General features: G+C 40.1%; 1 protein-coding gene across 5 annotated transcripts in view; it reads left to right on the forward strand.

Annotated features, from left to right (window-relative positions):
* The window catches only part of golga4 (golgin A4), a 206,774-nt gene that overhangs the window by 85,914 nt on the left and 101,843 nt on the right, over window positions 1-19,017 (forward strand). For all 5 annotated transcript variants that reach the window (XM_073052403.1, XM_073052411.1, XM_073052419.1 and 2 more), the window contains 2 exons: window positions 1,022-1,105; window positions 8,057-8,204. In XM_073052403.1, the coding sequence (XP_072908504.1) occupies window positions 1,022-1,105; window positions 8,057-8,204 (232 nt within the window). The remainder of the gene's footprint in view (window positions 1-1,021; window positions 1,106-8,056; window positions 8,205-19,017) is intronic.

Genomic DNA, 19,017 nt, shown 5'->3' on the forward strand with positions numbered 1-19,017 from the left:
TCACTGCAAAGATTAGTGACAGAGTTATTTTTGGAATAATGAATGTGACTGGAGCAAAGAAAAGTGGAGCTCAAGCAGGTGTATATGAGTCTGGTGCACCAGCGTCTTTTGTAGGTATACTTTCTGGGTGTAAGTGACTGGACCAGACTGCAATGCACCAGAATGACTTTCAGTGTCATGACTGTCATGAAGTCAACATTGAATTAGAATTTGAACCAAGTCCTGGATAATGGCAGATATAAATGAAACCGGTCTCTGTTTGTCCCAATTGCCTCAAATTGGGCACAGCATAGATCCTCTTCTAATTTTCAGCTCAAAGAGCCAAGTCCAGGTGTGTGGTCTGGATATTGCCCTCGGGTTCTGCAAGGTCTTGAAAATTTGTATTAAAATGTGTTCACCTAATTTTGCATCTTGTCAGAGAATTAGAAACATAGAAAACCTACAGCACAATACAAGCCCTTTGGCCAACAAAGTTGTGCCGAACATGTCCCTGCCTTAAAAATTACTAGGCTTACCCGTAGCCCTCTATTTTTCTAAGCTCTATGTATCTATCCAAAAGTCTTTTAAAAAGGCCCTATTGTATCCGCCTCCATCAGCCAAGTTAATAATATAATTATAGCTGGGTATTAGAAATCTTGACTTGAAGCCAGCCAATAATCATTGTCAGATAAGTAGTACAGAGATTGCTTGATTACTTATAGCTTTCTTTGAGGCTTGCTAATGTGTGTTGCTATTTTGCTATTGATAGAAAATTTAGATACATCTGAATAGAATTTGCATTTTACAAACTCGTGAAAATTTTGTGCAATAGCATTTGAAGCCAAGTTAGTTCAGAGCATGAGGGAGAAGGACAGGGACATGTTTACTGGTTTAGTTTCTAAGTCGAGTGCCTTGGTATCTATGGGGGTCAGGGAATTTTGTGTGGAGACGAACTACTGGCGTGGACCAATTTGGGCAGACAGTTTGTGACTTTGTAATAAGTTCCATTGACAATATCAAACTATGTTCATTTTGTTTTCAGGATCTGCACACAGCTGAGAAGACTAAACTGATTACTCAGCTTCGAGATGCAAAGAATTTAATTGAACAATTGGAGCAAGATAAGGTGAGCAGTAAGTATGGAAGGGAGTTGAATGTTTGAATGTGTGGCCATCTACCTCAGAGAAACAGGAATAACAACATATTCAATGGTGAGATTTGCTGGCAAATGAATGACCTTTGAACATTTCCATGTATCTTTTCGTAGATTTCATGTTGAAGTCTGGCGATTGATCTGCTAGCTACAATCTGAAACAATGAACTGCAGGCCTAACTAGATACCTTTGTAGGAAGCAGGCTTGGGGTCCAATAGTTTCTGTCAAAAAATTTAGTTCAAAGTTCAAAGTAAGTTCATTATTTAAGTATGTATAATGTCACTACATACTACATTGAAATTCATTTTCTTGCTGGCAATTAGAGGAAAATAAAGAAATATAGTAGAATTTATAAAAAACTATACATAAGCAAAGACTGACAAACAGACAATTTGCAAAAGAAGACAAAATGTGTAAATAAATAAGACTAAGAACATGAGTTGCAATCTTTGAAAGTGAGTCTGTAGGTTGTGGAGTCAGTTCAACATTGAGGTGAGTGAAGCTTTGCACGATTGTTCAGGAGCCTGATGGAGAGGGTTTCGCCTGTGATGGACAGGGCTGTATCCATCACATTTTGTAGACTTTATGTTCCTGGTTATCGATGTTTCTATACCAAGCCGTGATGCTACCAGACAGGATACTCCCCATTATGTATCTATCTATATATGATCGTTTTGGACACAAGAGTTCGGTGAATCTCAATCCCCACGATGGATGAACCTCGAGCGGGAGTCTGTACAGGAGTTTTCATTGGCCTCTATTTTAGGAGCTGCGCTTCCCTTTGTATTTACTAAACTGAATAAAAATCCAATAGTTAAACATACAATACAAATATGGTTTCAATTTTGTAAATTTTTTGGATTGAATAAATTTATCCTGTCAAGCTCTATTATATCTAACTTTTTTTCCAACCTTCTAGAATTGATCAAGCTTTTTTGCTATGGAAAGCAAAAGGAATAGCATGTTTTCGTGATTTATTTATGGATGATTATTTTATGTCTTTTGAACAGTTGTCTAATAAATATAATCTGCCTAGATCACATTTTTTTGAGATATTTACAGATTAGAAACTTTCTGAATGCTACTTTACCTACCTTTCTGATATCACATTCAATTGAAGTTATAGAAATTTTTTTAGGTTTAAACCCCTTTCAGAAGAGTTTAACAGCAATTATTTATGATCTGATTATGAAAATACATTTAGGTATTTCTGATAATATTAAGAATGAGTGGGAAAGAGAACTTCAAATATCTTTATCTACAGAGAAATGGGAGAAAATTCTTAAACTAGTTAATATTTCTTCAATGTGTGTCAGACATGCTTTGATACAATTTAAGGTGGTTCATAGGGCTCGTATGTACCTACTCAAGTGCTTCTTCACATAGAGCACAGGACAGGGTCTTTCGCCCACAATGGTGTGCCAACTGTTTAGCCTACTCCAAGATCAATCTGACACTCTCTGCTATGAAGCCCTTCATTTTTGTTTGCTCCACATGCATATCTTATGAATCCCGTAAAAGGGACCCGAGGAGCCACCTTAGTAATTGATTTAAACTGCACTTATTTCTATAGAAGAGGCTTAACACATCAGGATGAACTCGGGACATGGATTGACTCTGGGTACTGGCATGTTGCAGCCGTAAAAGAATGATGGCTGAGGGAAGGGCTGGACTGGCAGCTCATTGTCCCAGGATACAAATGCTATAGGTATGATAGGCATGCAGGTAAAAGAAGAGGAATTTGCCTTGATAAAAGAGGACATAGCAATACTCCTTAGAAAAGATAATTTTGGGGAATGATCCAGTGAGGCAATATAGGAGAAAATTAGAAACAAGGAAGGGATTGTCAATCTGGAATTGTATTGGAGGTTGCAACCAGTTGTGAACGTAGTACAGTCGGCTCTCCTTATCTGTGGATTCCGCATGCATGGATTCAACCAACCGTGGATCGGGAAAACCCGTAAGTTCTCTGTCCAGCACTCGTTGTTTGAGCATGTACAGACTATTTTTTCTTGTCATTATTCCCTAAACAATACAGTATAACAACTATTTACGTAGCATTTACATTATATTAGATATTATAAGTAATCTAGAAATGACTTAAAAGTACAGGCAGTCCCCAGGTTATGAATGAGTTCCGTTCCTGAGTCCGTCTTTAAGTTGGATTTGAAGTCGGAACAGGTACATCCAGTATTATTTAGCGTCAGTTAGTCAAACGTTTTTCTTAGTATATAGTACATATTTTACCTTTCTATGCATATAAAACACTTAAGAAACATACGTATTTCAATAATTAAACCACTGCGTTGCTTAGTAATAATTGTAGCTTTCATCGGGGCAGGGCCTTTCAAATGTTCCATTAAAATTGTTTCGATCGTTGACTGACTGTAGCCTAATGCTTTTCCAATGACCGATGGCGTTTCACCTTTTTCCAATCGTTTTATAACTTCCACCTTATTTTCAATCGTGATCGTGATTATTTTCGTGCACAGAAACACCGTGGATTCAAAGCTACGCCGGATACTAATGTCCACTGCACTGAACATGTTAAATTAAGTCCGGGGTTCTGCTAGGTCCTAAAGACCACCGTATTGATTCAGGTTCAATCAGGGACTTGTCTGCGTTTTTTGTTATCTGCGGGGGGTCTTGGAACCAATCCCCCGCGGATAAGGAGGGCCGACTGTACTGTAATTTTAGTGGGAGATTTTAATTTCTGGGTCAACTTCTTGGATAGAGTGGAATTTGTCAGATGTGTGCAAAGAAGCTTTCTTTATCTATATACTTGGGACCTACTAGAGAGGTTATAACTGGGGGATGAGGTAGAGGAAGTGTCTGTTTGTGAGCACCACGGGTCCAGTGACTGTAATTCTACTCGGTTTTAAAAACTTCTGGAGAAGGATATGACTTGTTCACAGGTTAAGGTCCTGAATTGGGCAGAGCAAATTATGGAGCTATTGGGAAATATCTTGCAGGAGTTTACTGGGTGAGATTAATTGCATGGAAAGGAGCATCTGTTAATAGTGGGAGGATTTCAAAAGATTGATGTCAGGAGAGAAAATTTAAAATATGAATTTAAGCTCCCCAATAAAAATAAGTGGACACCAGAAGTTTTTCATATATATAAAAAATACGAGAAGCAAGAATAGACATTGGACTGCTGGGAAATGACACTGGAGAGGTAGTAATGAGGACCAAGTAACGGTAGATGAAATGAATAGGGTTTTTATATCAGTTTTTACTTTGGTCTCTACAAGGTAGAATGTGAGGTGAATATTGCATCTTATTGGTCTAGGGAAGCATTCAATTGTCATTTAAAAGTGTGGTGGAAACTGTCCTTGAGTATGGTGGTCTGCCTGATGAGAAGGGAAGAAAAGCAAGAATGTCCGGCTGGCTGCTTTACAGTGGCAGTCAGGTGCACACACTCCATGGAGGGGAGACTGGTTTTTGTGGTGTGTTGAGCTGTGTCTGCAGTTTCTTGTAGTCCTGCTCAGAGTAATTGCCAGACCAATCAGAATCAAGTTTATTATCACTGATATACGTTGTGAAGTTTGTTGTTTTGTGACAGCAGAACAGTGCAAAATGAAAAAATTATATATGTTTATCCCAATAAGACACTTTGTGAGGATCAAAGGGGACATGCCAAATTTCTTGAGCTTCCTGAGGAAGTAGAGATACTGTTGAGCTTTCTTGGACATGACTTCAACGTGGTTGGACCAGGAGAGGCTGTTGGTGATGTTTACTCCTTGGATCATGAACTCTTGACTCTAGCACCATTGATGTAAACAGGAGCATGCATGTAGCCATCCTCCTTCCTGATACCAATGACCGGCTCCTTTGTTTTGTTGACATTGAGGGGAAGGTTGTCATGACACCAGGCTCTGTCTTTCCTTTCTCTACTCCAATTCATTGTGATTTGCGTTTCAACCCACTACAGATGGTGTGAGAGCCGATCCTGGTTATGCAGTTGTGAGTAAAGTAAGCGGTTGAGGATGCAATTGTGGGGCATCGGTGTTGAGGATAATCATGGCAGAGGTGTTGCTGCTTATCCTTATTGATTGCAGTCTATTGATCAGGAAGTCAAGGATCCAGTTTGAAAGGAGATTAAAGATTAGCTTTATTTGTCACATGTATATCAAAGCATACAGTGAAGTGCGTCATTTGGGTCAAATCAGTGAGCATTGTGTTAGGGGCAGCATGCAAGAGTCATTACGCTTCTGGCGTCAGCATAGCATGTCCACAACTTACTAATTCTAAATCTTTGGAATATGGGAGAACTGGAGTACCCAGAGGAAACCCATGCTGTCACAGGTAGTGTTGAATCCCACGTTTAAAAGTTTGGAGATGAATTTATTTGGAATTACGGGCAATAGGTGATATATTCTGTGTAGAATGTAATTAAATAATTACAGGGGATCTTGTGTAGTTAGGTATGTGAGCTGAAGATTGGTAGAACTTTTGTTGTAATTTTTATATACAAGCTGTCATCATATTACCTAGATTTTAGACCATAAGACCATGAGTTCAGTTTTGGGAGATCAAAGCAGGTTTGGAGTTAGACACAGTAAGACTGTGTTGAATATGAAATGGACCCAGGAGTACAAGTGTATACTACCTTTGGCGGCGCCAAAGGTAGAGGGGTAGAGAAGGTGTTTGGCATGCTGGCCTTCAGTCAGGACATGAGAATAGGAGTGGGGAAGTTATATTGCAGTTAGGTAAGATGACTCCGCAGATTGAGATTTTAATTTGGAGTAGGGCTAATTCTGAGGGCATTGGAATGGATCTGCCAGATGTGGATTGGGATATGTCAAAGAAATGATTGGAAAGCAGGAGGCTTTCAAATGTAGATATTGAGAGTCCAGAATCCCTTAGAGTAGAAGGCAAAGCTAATAGGTTATGGAAACTTGGTTATTGATGCCTTGGTAAAGAAAAAGGAGGTTGCACATACGAGGTATAGGCAGTTAGATTCAAATGAGATGCTTGAAGAGTATAAGACATGTAAGCAAACACTTAAGAGGGAAATCAGGAGGGCAAAACTGGACCTGAGGTTGCTCTGGCAGACAAGGTGAAAGAATCCCAAGGGTTTGTGTACCTGTATTAAGAGCAAAGGGATAGTAAGGGACAAAATTGGTCCTCTTGAAGATCAGAGTGGTCATCTAAACATGGAGCCAAAAGAGATATTGTCATTTGTTTTTTTTTTGCATCCACTTTTACTCTGGAGACAGACGTAAACTTTTGAACTGAAGCAAAATGGTAGTGAGGTCATGGACTGAATCTTGATTACAGAAGAGGAGGTGCTGGTTGTCTTGAGTTGAATTAAAATGAATAAATCACCAAGACTTGACAAGATATCGCCTTAGATCTTGTGGGAAGCTAATGCAGAAATTGCAGGGGCCTGGGCAGAGATATTTAATAAGTTCTTAGCTATAGGTGAGGTGTCTGGGGGCTGGAGAATAGCTAATATAGTTCTGTTGTTGAAGAAAGGCTCTAGAATAAGCTGGGAACATTCCCTCTAAATTTTTTTTACACAGTTGCGCAGACCAATCGTTGCTCTGAACAGGAATTTTTTACACTGCCTCAAAACTGCACGGCACTTTAAATTAACATTATATAAAAGAAAATTCCAGCTACGCAGCAACAAAGCTGTCTGTGTGGGAGCATTTCAGTTACTGCACAGCCACGTACCCACGCAGCTTAGTGGAAACAGTGGCTGGGAAAATCTAGGCTAGTGAGCCAAATGTCAGTTGTGGGTAAATTATTGAAAGATATTCTAAGGGAAAGGATATGTAAGTATTTGGATAAACAAGGCCTGATTAGGGATAGTTAACATGGCTTTGTGTGTGTTAGGCCATGTCTAACTAATCTTAGTTTTTTGAGGACATTAGCAAGAAGGCTGAACAAGGAAAAGCAGTGAACGTTTTGCATGGACTTTTGAAAAGCCTCATATCCTTTCCCCATGATTCCCTGTAGTTCAGAAGGTTAAGTCACTTGGCATTCAGGATGAAGAAGCCAATTGGATCCAATATTTGCTTAGTGGGAGAAGATGGGCAGTGGTAATGGATAGTTTTCCTTTTGACTGGAGGCCTGTGGGTCATGGTGTACTGCAGAGGTTGGTGCTGGGTCTGGTGTTTATCATTTATATTATTAATTTGGATGATAATGTGGTAAACTGTATCAGCAGATTTGCAAATGATACAATGAATGAAGGCAAACACGAGGAAATCTGCAGATGCTGGAAGTTCAAGCGACACACACAAAATGCTGGTGGAATGCAGCAGGCCAGGCAGCATCTATAGGAAGAAGCGCTGTCGACGTTTCGGGCCGAGACCCTTCTGTCGACAGCGCTTCTTCCTATAGATGCTGCCTGTTAAAGCTTGCAGTATGATTTTGAATAGCGAGGAAACTGCTGAAAAATATCAGGTAGAACTTAATGCAGGCAAGTGTGAGGTGTTGTATTTGGGAAAACAAACCAGATTATGAATTAGTGAATAGTAGTGCATGGAGGTGTGTGGTAGAAGCTTCATGAATCAGGGTGTTGGATACCAGAGTCAGAATGTTTTGTTGAAGTTGTGCAAGGCATTGAAGAGGTCAGATTTAGAGTATTGTATGCACTTCTGGTCACCTTTGTACAGGGAAGACAACAATAGGCTTGAAAGAATGCAGAGAACGTTTACAAGGCTGTTGCTGGGAGTTAAGGACCTTAGTTATAGAGAAGGGTTAAGTAGGTTAGGACTTGCAGAAATCGAAAGGAAATTTCAAATGCACTTTATTGCTTAGTAGGAGGCAAATGTAACTGCTAATAATCAAGGTTATAAGGTGGTAATTGCCCAAGAAAGAAGTTCTTGAGGAATAACAATGTTTGCAAAAACAATTGAACTAAATGGCTGGTTTCTATGCTCTTAAATCTAAGAATTAATAAATTACAGGGAATGGTGATTGCAGAGACAAAACGACAGATGCATGAAACATTGGAAATGAAAGAAGAAGAAATCTCTCAGCTCCGTACAAGAATTCAGCAGTTTAGTGGGCAGCGAGAAGACCTGCTGGAACAGAAAGAGAAATCTGACAGAGCTGGTAAGTAGTTCCTGCTGTGTTCTTCTATTTCATTTTCATTTTGTATGTTTTTTTAATGTAAACCTGCAAATATGTTCCTGCCTAAACCCAGTAGCTTCAATTAAATGAATAAGTAAAAGTCAAACTTATTCCAGTCCAATCCAGGAAACACATATGATAACAACAAATTTACATAGCTAGAAAATGTGAAATGTGAGCTTTGGTTGTTTTTTTCAATTCCACTGTGATTTATATAGCCTTATGAATGAGGTTACACACTCAAACTTCACACACAAAGTGCTGGAGGAACTCAGCAGATCAGGCAGCATCTATGGAAATGAATAAACAGTCGACGATTCGGTCTGACACCACATCCTTCATCAAGACGCCCAATCTGTGTTAGCCTATGTCATCTATGTAGGGGAGGCTGCATCAGGAGCACTGGATACGGTAGATGACCCCAGCAAATTCACAGGTGAGGTATTACCTCACCTGGTAGGACTGTTCGGGTCATCTATCATATCCAGTGCTCCTGGAAGAGGTGCACAGGCAGGTGTAGCACTTCTTCTGCTTGCAGGGATAAGAGCCAGGAGAATAGTAGGGAGAGACAAATGGACAAGGGAGTCATGGTAAAAGTGTGTTTAGTGGTAGGATCCCATCCAAAATGGCGGAAGTTGTGGAGAGTGATTTGCTATATGCAGAGGCTCATGGGGTGGTAGGTGAGGACAAGAGGAACTCTCCCTAAGGCAGTGGGGCAATAGGGTGAGGACAGATGTTTTCGAAATGGAGGAGATGCAGGTGAGGGAAGCATTAATGGTAGACGAAGGAAAAACCCATTTTTTTGAAGAAGGACATCTCTGATGGAAAAGTGGAAAGAAAAGTCTCATCAATGTCTTTTTTTTTTTACCCTTCCCCCTTTCCTCTTCAATTTCCCTACTCAGTACCCTGTTCACCTCTTTCCTTCTGCTTACCAGCCTATCACCTCCCCCTGGTGCCCCTCCTTTCCTTTCTCCCATACTCCACTCTCTTCTACCAGATTTCTTCTTTAGCCCTTTACCTTTGTCACCTATCACCTCAAGCTGCTTACTTCATCTCCCCATCTCCACCCATCTGTCCTCACCTATTACCTTGTAGCTTGTGCTCCTTCCCCTCTCCCACCTTCTTACTCTGGTTTATTCGCCCTTCCTTTCTTGTGTTCATAATATGCAAGTTTGCTATATAGTTCCAAGCTTAATACACCATTGCTGAATTGTAGATCATCTTCACCATCCAGTACTATACAAAATGATATTCAAATCTGACAAAGGCACAACCATTAATTTGAAGAATTTAGTACTTGTAGATATCTCTCACTCAATGCTCATTTACATTGTTTTATACATTTCTGGGCTCATTTTCTGTCATTGCAATTAATAGATGCACTACGTCAACTGCAAGTGGTCACCTATCATGAGACCATTAATGTATTTCTTAAAATTCATAAATTCTGGAAGCATCAAGCTTAATAAATTTATTATTTTATTTTCCAATATACTGATAATGATTCAGTAAATCCAGTGAAACTCCATTAATCAGGCACATTTAGGATTTCAGTACTGCCAGGTGTTAACACTATTAATTCATGTTTTAAAAAAAATTGTACTCTGACAGTAGCATTGCAGATGGATAGGGTGGGGAAGAAGGCTTTTGGCATGTTTGCCTTCATCAGTCAGGGCACTGGATATACACGTTTGGGTGAATGTTATGTTGCAGTTTTACAAATATGTTGGTGAAGCTACATTTGATCACCCTGCTATAAGAAACATGTCACTAAGCTGGAAAGACTGCAAAGGATATTTAAGGATGTTGTTGGGTCTTGAGAGACTGTTAAAGAGAGACTTTGAGCAGGTTGGGACTGTTTTCATTGGAACATAGAAGAATCAGGAGTGACCTTGCAGAAGTGTAGAAATGATTGGGGCATAGGGTAAACCTGCATAGTCTTTTTCCCCATGCTTTGGGAGTTGAAAACTACACAGCATAGGTGTGTAGTTATTGAATAGGAATCTAAAGGACAACTTTTACACCCAAAGGGCAGTTTGTATAGAATGAGCTGACAGGAAAAATGGTTGAAGTTGGTGCATTAACAACATTAAAAGGTTCTTGGCAGGTATATGCATGGGAAAGGATGGGATATGGGCCAACCACAGACAATTGTGTCCAGCTTGGATGCAAATATTGGTTGGCATGGAGCATTTGGTCTGGTGGGCATGTTTCTGTGCTATATGACTATATGCAGTAAAATATGAACCTGGTAAATTTAAAGGGAACACAGGAAAAAGAGCCAGGTTAAGTTTAATGGAAGCATGCCAATTGTGGTTCTAGCCAATGGACAGGAGTGTGGCATCTTAAGCTCCCATGAATATATGGGGAATGTGTCAAAAGTTATTTGGTGAGCCAGCTGCCGAACATTTGGGGATGTTGATCATCAAAGTTTTGATACTGTTGTTTTGTCATGCAGAATCTTTTAATCTTTTGTGATAAATCAGAGACTGGAGATTGATGAAATATGATTTCATTATCTCATTTGAACAGTGAGGATTATTACTGTTTGTTAGGTTGAAATCTGACCCATTGTACAGAACATAGAACAGTTTTGCACAGGACCAGGCCCTTTGTCACCAGGTCTGGGTTGACTATGCCAATCTAATTGATCCATCTGTCTGCAAAGAGTCTGTCACCCTACCTTTAAATTTTCCCTCTTTCATCTTAAAGCTATACTCTTGCCCTTGATCTTGAGGTTCAAAAAAAGACTATCTAGTCCTATCCATGCCCCTCATAATTTTAGTTGCTTCTATCAGGTTGCCTTTAAGCCTCTGACCCTCCAATGAAAACAATCCAAGTTTATTCAACCTCACCTTATAGTTAATGTTCCCTAATCCTGGCAATAGTATGGTGAACTACTTCTGCACTTTCTCCAAAGTCTCCAAAGCCTTCCTGTAATGCAGCAACCAGAACAACACATGGTATTCATAATGTGGCCTAACTGAAGTTGTATACAGCTGTAGTATGACTTTATTACTTTTATACTCTACGTGCAGTAAAAGCAACTATGCCATCCACCGTCCTTGCCACCCTAATGAATCTGTGCTGCTACTTTGAGGCCATGTACTGTCAAGCCCAAAGCCCTTGTGTCTATCAATGTTCCTAAGTGTCATGCCAATTACTGTCTATTTTCCCTGCCTACATTTCCAACTGATCTTGTTAATACTTTGACATCCATTTCGCAACCCATGATTGCTGATTTTCATGTCTTTTGCAAAGGTACTAATCAGCCAAGCAATATTTTCATTAGATCATTTTTACCATCAGAGCAGAGGTCCCATGCAGAACATCACTGGTCATAGGCCTTCAGTCAGAATCACACCTCCTCACTACTGCCCTAAATGACCAAGAAGATTCTGAATGCCACCTGCAAAGTCTCCATGGATTTCAAGTGGCTTAATCCTCTGCATCAGCCTTACCACAATACACCTTATCAAAAACTTTAGTGAAGTCAGAGTATACAACATCCACTGCCTTACCCTAATCAGCTTCATCACCTGCCTTTTTTTAAGGCATGACTGGCTCCCTACAAAACCATTCTGACTATCCCTAAGAAGTCTGTGCTTCACCAAAGCTTAACCACTACACCTTAAGTGCAGTTAGACTTAATTAAATAACAAATTATTTTTGCCTGTTATTTATTTTACCATTATAAATACAATAAAATTATTCCTTCTTCATATACCCACTTTTTGAATCTCATTGTACTGGACAATTGTTGTATTGTAGCACAGAAATTCTCTTATCAGTAATTAAATTTGTGTATCTTGAGCTTACTCTGAAATTCTCAAGATTTAATGGCAATGATTTTAATGTCATATTAGAACTTAGATCATTTGGTATGCTCAGGACTTTGGCAGTGCAGAAACATAGATGTACAGACAAATGGGTGTCATTTCCATTAATACCCCAACACAATTATTTTTTTATTGATGCTTTATACCTTGCACTGATTTTTTTAGTGAACCAGGTAAGTTTAAAAAACATGGGAGCTGGGGATTCAGCAAGTGGAAAGAAAGCATGGGAATCAGTCTGGGTGAATGGAAAGGGAGCACTGGATCTGGGGTCTTGCTGAGTGGAAAGGGTATGTGGGAACCAAAAGAGAGCACAGTAATTATCATCTGGTAAGCAAGATGCAAAGCCATTACAGTTTCTGAATAATTGGATAGTAGATTATTGAGGTTTTACTGTATTGCTGAGCGTTATACTTGGTTAAAATGAACAATTTCCAATGCAAACATCTATTAATCTGGCATTGGTTCACTGTGATGCACTGTCCAATACTCGCATCAAGCTAAAAATCATTAAGTGAAGTTTGGCAGGACTGCATGCTAATGCCCAAGATGCAAAGATTTTGTTTAAAAAAAAAATCAAATTGTGAATTTTATTTGATTAACATATGGTAACCACTGTATGGTTGCGATGTTCAATTAGCTTTGTCTTTTCATGTGTTGTATTCAAGTTTTACATGTGTTTTGCTTTGTAATCTAACTCTTGTTAGTATTTGTTTAAATTTCTGGTGTTTTACATTTAGCTTAATATGGTAAGGAATGGTAAATGAAGTAAATATTGAAGAAACAGGTTTAATAAGCAATTATTGTGTAAAGAAAGATGCTGTTAGATGATTACTTTTAAGTTTTGGCTTTCAAGCAGAAATCTTAAACAGTATTTTATTTCTGTATACCCATGCATGCCAATAAGTGAATCATGGTGCCTTTCCCAAGCCTTGTATGAACAGGACTGGGGTAAGGGCTCTTTTATTTTTACAATCCATAGTGCTTGCACTTGGCCCAGCAAGTAAACCTTATGTTTCTCAGGCAATCTGCTCATGGTTTTCACTGTATAAATTGCCTTCTTAACATTAGCAGAATTGTTTTCAAATTTGTATGTTTGCTTTCAAGTATGCACATATTTCGTGCACCATTTGTTTAGCGTACCAAAATTAACCAGCTCTATTTGGGAGAAGAGGTGGCAAATCTTCATATTCAAATAAAAAAAAGTTTAAAAATTGTGTTAAAAATTTGAGCTTGCTTATTTCAGTCACAGTCTTAAGAATGTTTATATTAAACTGAGAGCTCGATCCAATAAGTAGAAATGGAATGTTCCAATGTCCATCTGTACAGCGCCCCTGCAACTCAGGCAGATTGTGGGATCTGTAACCGTATCCAAGTTTGGTTTATTTTATTGAGATACAGCACAAAGTAAACCATTCTGGCCCTTCAAACTACGGCAGTCAGCAATCCCCCAATTTAACCCTAGGCTAATCATTGGCCAATTTACAATGACCAGTTAACCTACCAACTGATAGGTCTTTGGACTGAGGGAGGAAAACCCATGTGGTCACAGGGAGAACTTGCATACTTACAGTCAGTGGCAGGAATTGAACTAGAGTCTCCTATACCATAAGATGTTGTGCTAACCACTACACCACAGTGCCACCAGTTCCTAGCTCAACCCCTCCAGTCCCAGTGACATCTTTGTGAATCTTTTCTGCAACCTCTCATGCTTAATCACATCTTTCCTGTAGCTAGACAGTCAGAACTGCACACACTTCTCCATTTGCGATCTCACATATCTTGCACAACTGAAATGAGATCTCAACTCCTGTAATCAATATCCAGACTGATGAAGACAATCATTTGTCTGCTTCACCATGGATACCTGTGACACCACATTCAGGGTACTATGTACTTGTACCCATTGATCCCTCTGTTCAACAATATTACCCAGGCCCTTGCTATTCAGAGTATATCTTGTCCTTGTTTTACTTCCCAAAATGCATCACCTCTTATTTTTCTGTTGATGGGCATGGGCAAGGAATGTGTAACATGGCAATAAGTGGGAGAATGGGACAGATGAGAGTATTCTGAGCAACACAAATGCTGGAGGAACTGAACAGGCCAGGCAGCATCTATGGAAAAGAGTCCTGCCAAAGAGTCTCAGCCCAAAACGTCGACTGTACTCTTTTCCATAGATGCTGCCTGGCCTTCTAAGTTCCTCCAGCATTTAGTGTGTGTTGCTTGGATTTCCAGTAACTGCAGATTTTCTCTTGTTTGTGATGGGAATGCTCTGGGTTAGTATTAATTCAAAAGCATGAAAAACAATATAAGAATATTATGGTTGAGCTTAAACAAGATAATGTAGGAGAATGGGTAGGAAGAATAAAGGCATAGACTGGTTTCTAAACAGGGAGAGAATTCAGAAATTGGAGGCTCAAGGGGACTTGGAAGTTCTTGAGTTCAGGATTTCCTTAAGGTTGACTTGCAGGTTGAGTTAGTAATAAAAGAAAATTTAATGCTGATATTCATTTCAAGAAGACTAGAATATGAATACAAGAATGTATCCCCCTGAGGAAGGTTTGAGGTGTTGGTCAGACTGCATTTAGAATACTGTGAGCAATTTTGGGCTACATATCTCAAGAAAGATATGCAGCAACCGGCAAGGGTCCAAAGGAGGTTTACAAGAACGATCCCAGGAATAAACGGAGCCTTTGATATTTCTGAGCCTGTACTCGATGGAGTTCAGAAGGGTGGGAGGGAGGGAATCTTACTGAAACCTATCTGATACTGAAAGGAGGATGTTTCCTATGGTGGGTGATTCTAAGACCAGAGTACAGCCTCAGGATAGAGTGATGTCCATTTAGAACAAAGATGAGTAATTTCTTTAGCCAGAGAGTGGTGGATCTGTGGAATTCGTTGACACAGTGGCTGCGGAGGCAAAGTCATTGGGTATATTTAAGGCAGAGGCTGATAGATTCTTGATTAGTGAGGGCATGAAGGGAAATGGGGAGAAGGAAAGAGAATGAGGCTGAGGGAAATGGATCTGCCATGATGAAATAGTAGAGCAGACTCGATGGGCTAAATGGCCTAATTCTGTTGCTATATCTTATTTTATACCCTATGTTACCCTGAAAAAGATAAAAACAAGTTATCATACTGAAGGTCTTCATTTGGTTGTTGAAAATCAGCTAGCTTTTTTAAATGTTAATTTTAATGAGTGATAGTTAATTTGATAATTTATGGTTTGCTGTATCTGAATTTACTTATTGATACAACAACAAAGATTGTTTTTCTAATCTAAAATAGCAATCCATTAAATTGTACATGACTGCATATTGTGTTGGTGCATTATTTCTAAAAATCTAAACATTTGTTTGTGAAGCTGATGGTAAGAACAGTTAAACCTGAATGTGATGCAGCGTAATTGCCTGAGATCCATAGTTTCAACTTTGCATAGACTTACCTGTATTTGTAGAAGATCAATGGTTACTTGCTGCATATACTGATGGGCTGTTTTTAACTGTAAAGAAAGTGGCTGCAGATAAGGCTTTTGCAAGCTGTGTGATGGTTTGGCCTTGCAGATCATTTTAAATCATCTTTAGCAGGTGCAAGAGCCAAATATTTTGATGAGCAAATTGCTCAGATTCATGTGGAATGATTTCTACCAAAAACTAAACGTACTTAGATGGAAATTACATTTGAAATGTTTTGTGAAATTGTTAACTCATAATTGTTATTCTTACTGGCTTTTCAGAGAAAATATAGCTGAGAATCCAGCTTGCAATTGTCACTTTTATATTGCAATTGCTATCTCCAATTTAACATGCAATCATGCACTGATTGTGGGCATTATTGTATATAATGCAGCTGAAATGGTCAAAGTTATTAGATACTTGGCACACTTAAGCACTTCTGTAAGTGTTGTACAGTTTTGTTCACACAAATCCTGCTTGACCCACTGAGTTTTTCCAGTGTTCCGCTTCTTGTTCCAGATTGTAGCATCACTACATGAATTAATGTCAAGGCTGCTAATAGCCATAAGACATACCAGCAGAATTAGGCTATTTGGCTCATTGAGTCTGTTCCACCATCCCACTATGGCTGATTTATTATCCCTCTCAACCCCATGCTCCTGCCATCTCCCTGTAACCTTTGACGCCCTGACTAAAAAAGAACCTAATAACCTCTGCTATAAATATACCCAATGGCATGGCCTGTGCAGCTGTCTGTGGCAATAAGTGCCACGGATTCACCACCCTCTGGCTAATTTCTCCTCATCTTTTCTTCTATTCTGAGTCTGTGCCATTTGGTCCTAGACTCTCCCAAGATAGGAAACATCCTGCCCACGTCCATTTTACCTACGCCTTCAATATTTGTTAGGTTTCAACGAGATTCCCTCCGACCCTGTCCTCCCCATTCTTCTAAACTCCAGCAAGTACTGACCCAGAGCACCTCACACATTAACCCTGTCATTCCCAGAATCATTCTCTTGAGCCTCCTCTGAACTCTCTCCAATCTAGCACATCCTTTCTTACCAAGTTCTGTCTGACCATTGTCATTACACTCTTGTTTTTATATTCTAGCTCTCTTGAAATGAACGCTAACATTGCACTTGCCTTCCTCACCACCGACTCAGCCTGCAAGTTAACCTTTAGTGAATCCTGCACAAGGGCTCCCTAGTTCCTTTGCACCTCTGATTTTTGAATTTAGAAAACAGCCTACTGTTTTATTCCTTTGACCACAGTGCATGACCATACACTTCCCTTTGCTATATTCCATCTGTCACTTCTTTGCTCTTTCTCCCAACCTGTTTAAGTCCTTCTGCAGACTCTCTGCTTTCTCAACACTACCTGCCACCTATCTAATAGCATTGATGTACAGTGGGATCTTGGGGTCAAGTCCTTAGCTCCGTGGAAATGGCTGCGCAGGTTGATAAGGTTAAATAAGGCTCATGGCATGCTCACCATTATTAGTTGAGTCATTGAATTCAAGAGCCAGTAAGATGCATTGAAGCTTTTGAAAACCCTGGGTAGGCTGCATCTAATGTAATACCTTCAGTTCTGATTTGTCCCATTATAGGAAGGATTTGGAGGCTTTGGTGAAGGTGCAGAAAGTTTTCCAGGGTGTTGCGTGGATTAGAGGGCATGTGCCTTAAGGAGAGGTTGGACAGACTTGGGTTGTTTTCTCTGGAGTGGTGGAACCTGAGGGGAGACCTGATGGAAGTTTACAAAATTTAGTGAAGATAGAGTAGACAGCCAGTGTCTTCTCAGAGTCAAAATGTCTAATACTAGAGGGCATGCATTCAAGGTAAATAGGATAGATTCAAAGGAGATGTGAGTTTTTTTTAGTGCTGGGTGATTGGAACATGCTGCGGGTGGAGACAAATAGAAATGTTCAAGAGGTTCCTAGGCACATGAGTATACAGAGAATAGAGGGATATGATCCTTGTGCAGGGAGGGGTGATCAGTTTAGTTACTAGTTTAATTACTTGGTGGGCCAAAGTGTCTGTTGCTGTTCTGCACAGTATGATAGGGCAGCATGGTAGCATGTAGATAGATAGATACTTTATTCATCCCCATGGGGAAATTCAACAATTTTTCCAATGTCCCATACACTTATTGTATCAAAAACAATTACATACAATACTTAACTCAGTATAAATATGATATGCATCTAAAATCACCCTCTCAAAAAAAGCATTAATAAATAGCTTTTAAAAAGTTCTTAAATAGTTTACTAAAATACATTGAATGGTAACTTAAGCTCAGTCATAACCCCGGCACTTTAACATATCTTCCCCCTGGCGGTTGAATTGTAAAGCCGAATGGCATTGGGGAGTAATGATCTCTTCATCCTGTCTGAGGAGCATTGCATCGATAGCAACCTGCCGCTGAAGCTGCTTCTCTGTCTCTGGATGGTGCTATGCAGTGGATGTTCAGGGTTTTCCATGATTGACCGTAGCCTACTCAGCGCCCTTCGCTCTGCTACCGATGTCATACTCTCCAGTTCTGTGCCCACGACAGAGCCCGCCTTCCTTACCAGCTTATTAAGATGTGAGGCGTCCCTCTTCTTAATGCTGCCTCCCCAACACGCCACCACAAAGAAGAGGGTGCTCTCCACAACTGACCTATAGAACATCTTCAGCATCTCACTACAAACATTGAATGATGCCAACCTTCTAAGGAAGTACATTCGACTCTGTGCCTTCCTGCACAAGGCATCTGTGTTGGCAGTCCAGTCTAGCTTCTCGTCTAACTGCACTCCCAGATACTTGTAGGTCTTAACCTGCTCCACACATTCTCCATTAATGATCACTGGCTCCATATGAGGCCTAGATCTCCTAAAGTCCACCACCATCTCCTTGGTCTTGGTGATATTGAGACGCAGGTAGTTTGAGTTGCACCATATCACAAAGTCCTGTATCAGTTTCCTATACTCTTCCTCCTGTCCATTCCTGACACACCCCACTATGGCCGTGTCATCAGCGAACTTCTGCACATGGCAGGACTCCGAGTTATATTGGAAGTCTGATGTGTACAGGGTGAACAGGACCGGAGAGAGTACGGTTCCCTGCGGCGCTCCTGTGCTGCTGACCACCGTGTCAGACCTACAGTCTCCCAACCGCACATACTGAGGTCTATCTGTCAAGTAGTCCACTATCCAATCCACCATGTGAGAGTCTACTCCCATCTCCGTTAGTTTGTGCCTTAAGATCCTGGGCTGGATGGTGTTAAAGGCACTAGAGAAGTCCAGGAATGTAATCCTCACAGCACCACTGACCCCATCCAGGTGAGAGAGGGATTTGTGCAGCAATCAATTTAGCAGTTTAGCACAATCACTTTACAGTGCCATTCCTCAGCAATTGTGCTTCGATTCCCACCACTGTCTGTAAGGAGTTTGTATGTTCTTTGGCTACGTGTTTTCCTCTGGGTGATCTGCTTTCCTCCAGTCTTTCAAAGATGTGCAGTTAGCAT

The sequence above is a fragment of the Hemitrygon akajei genome, chromosome 1, assembly GCF_048418815.1.
Source record: "Hemitrygon akajei chromosome 1, sHemAka1.3, whole genome shotgun sequence".
Classification (NCBI taxonomy): domain Eukaryota; kingdom Metazoa; phylum Chordata; class Chondrichthyes; order Myliobatiformes; family Dasyatidae; genus Hemitrygon; species Hemitrygon akajei.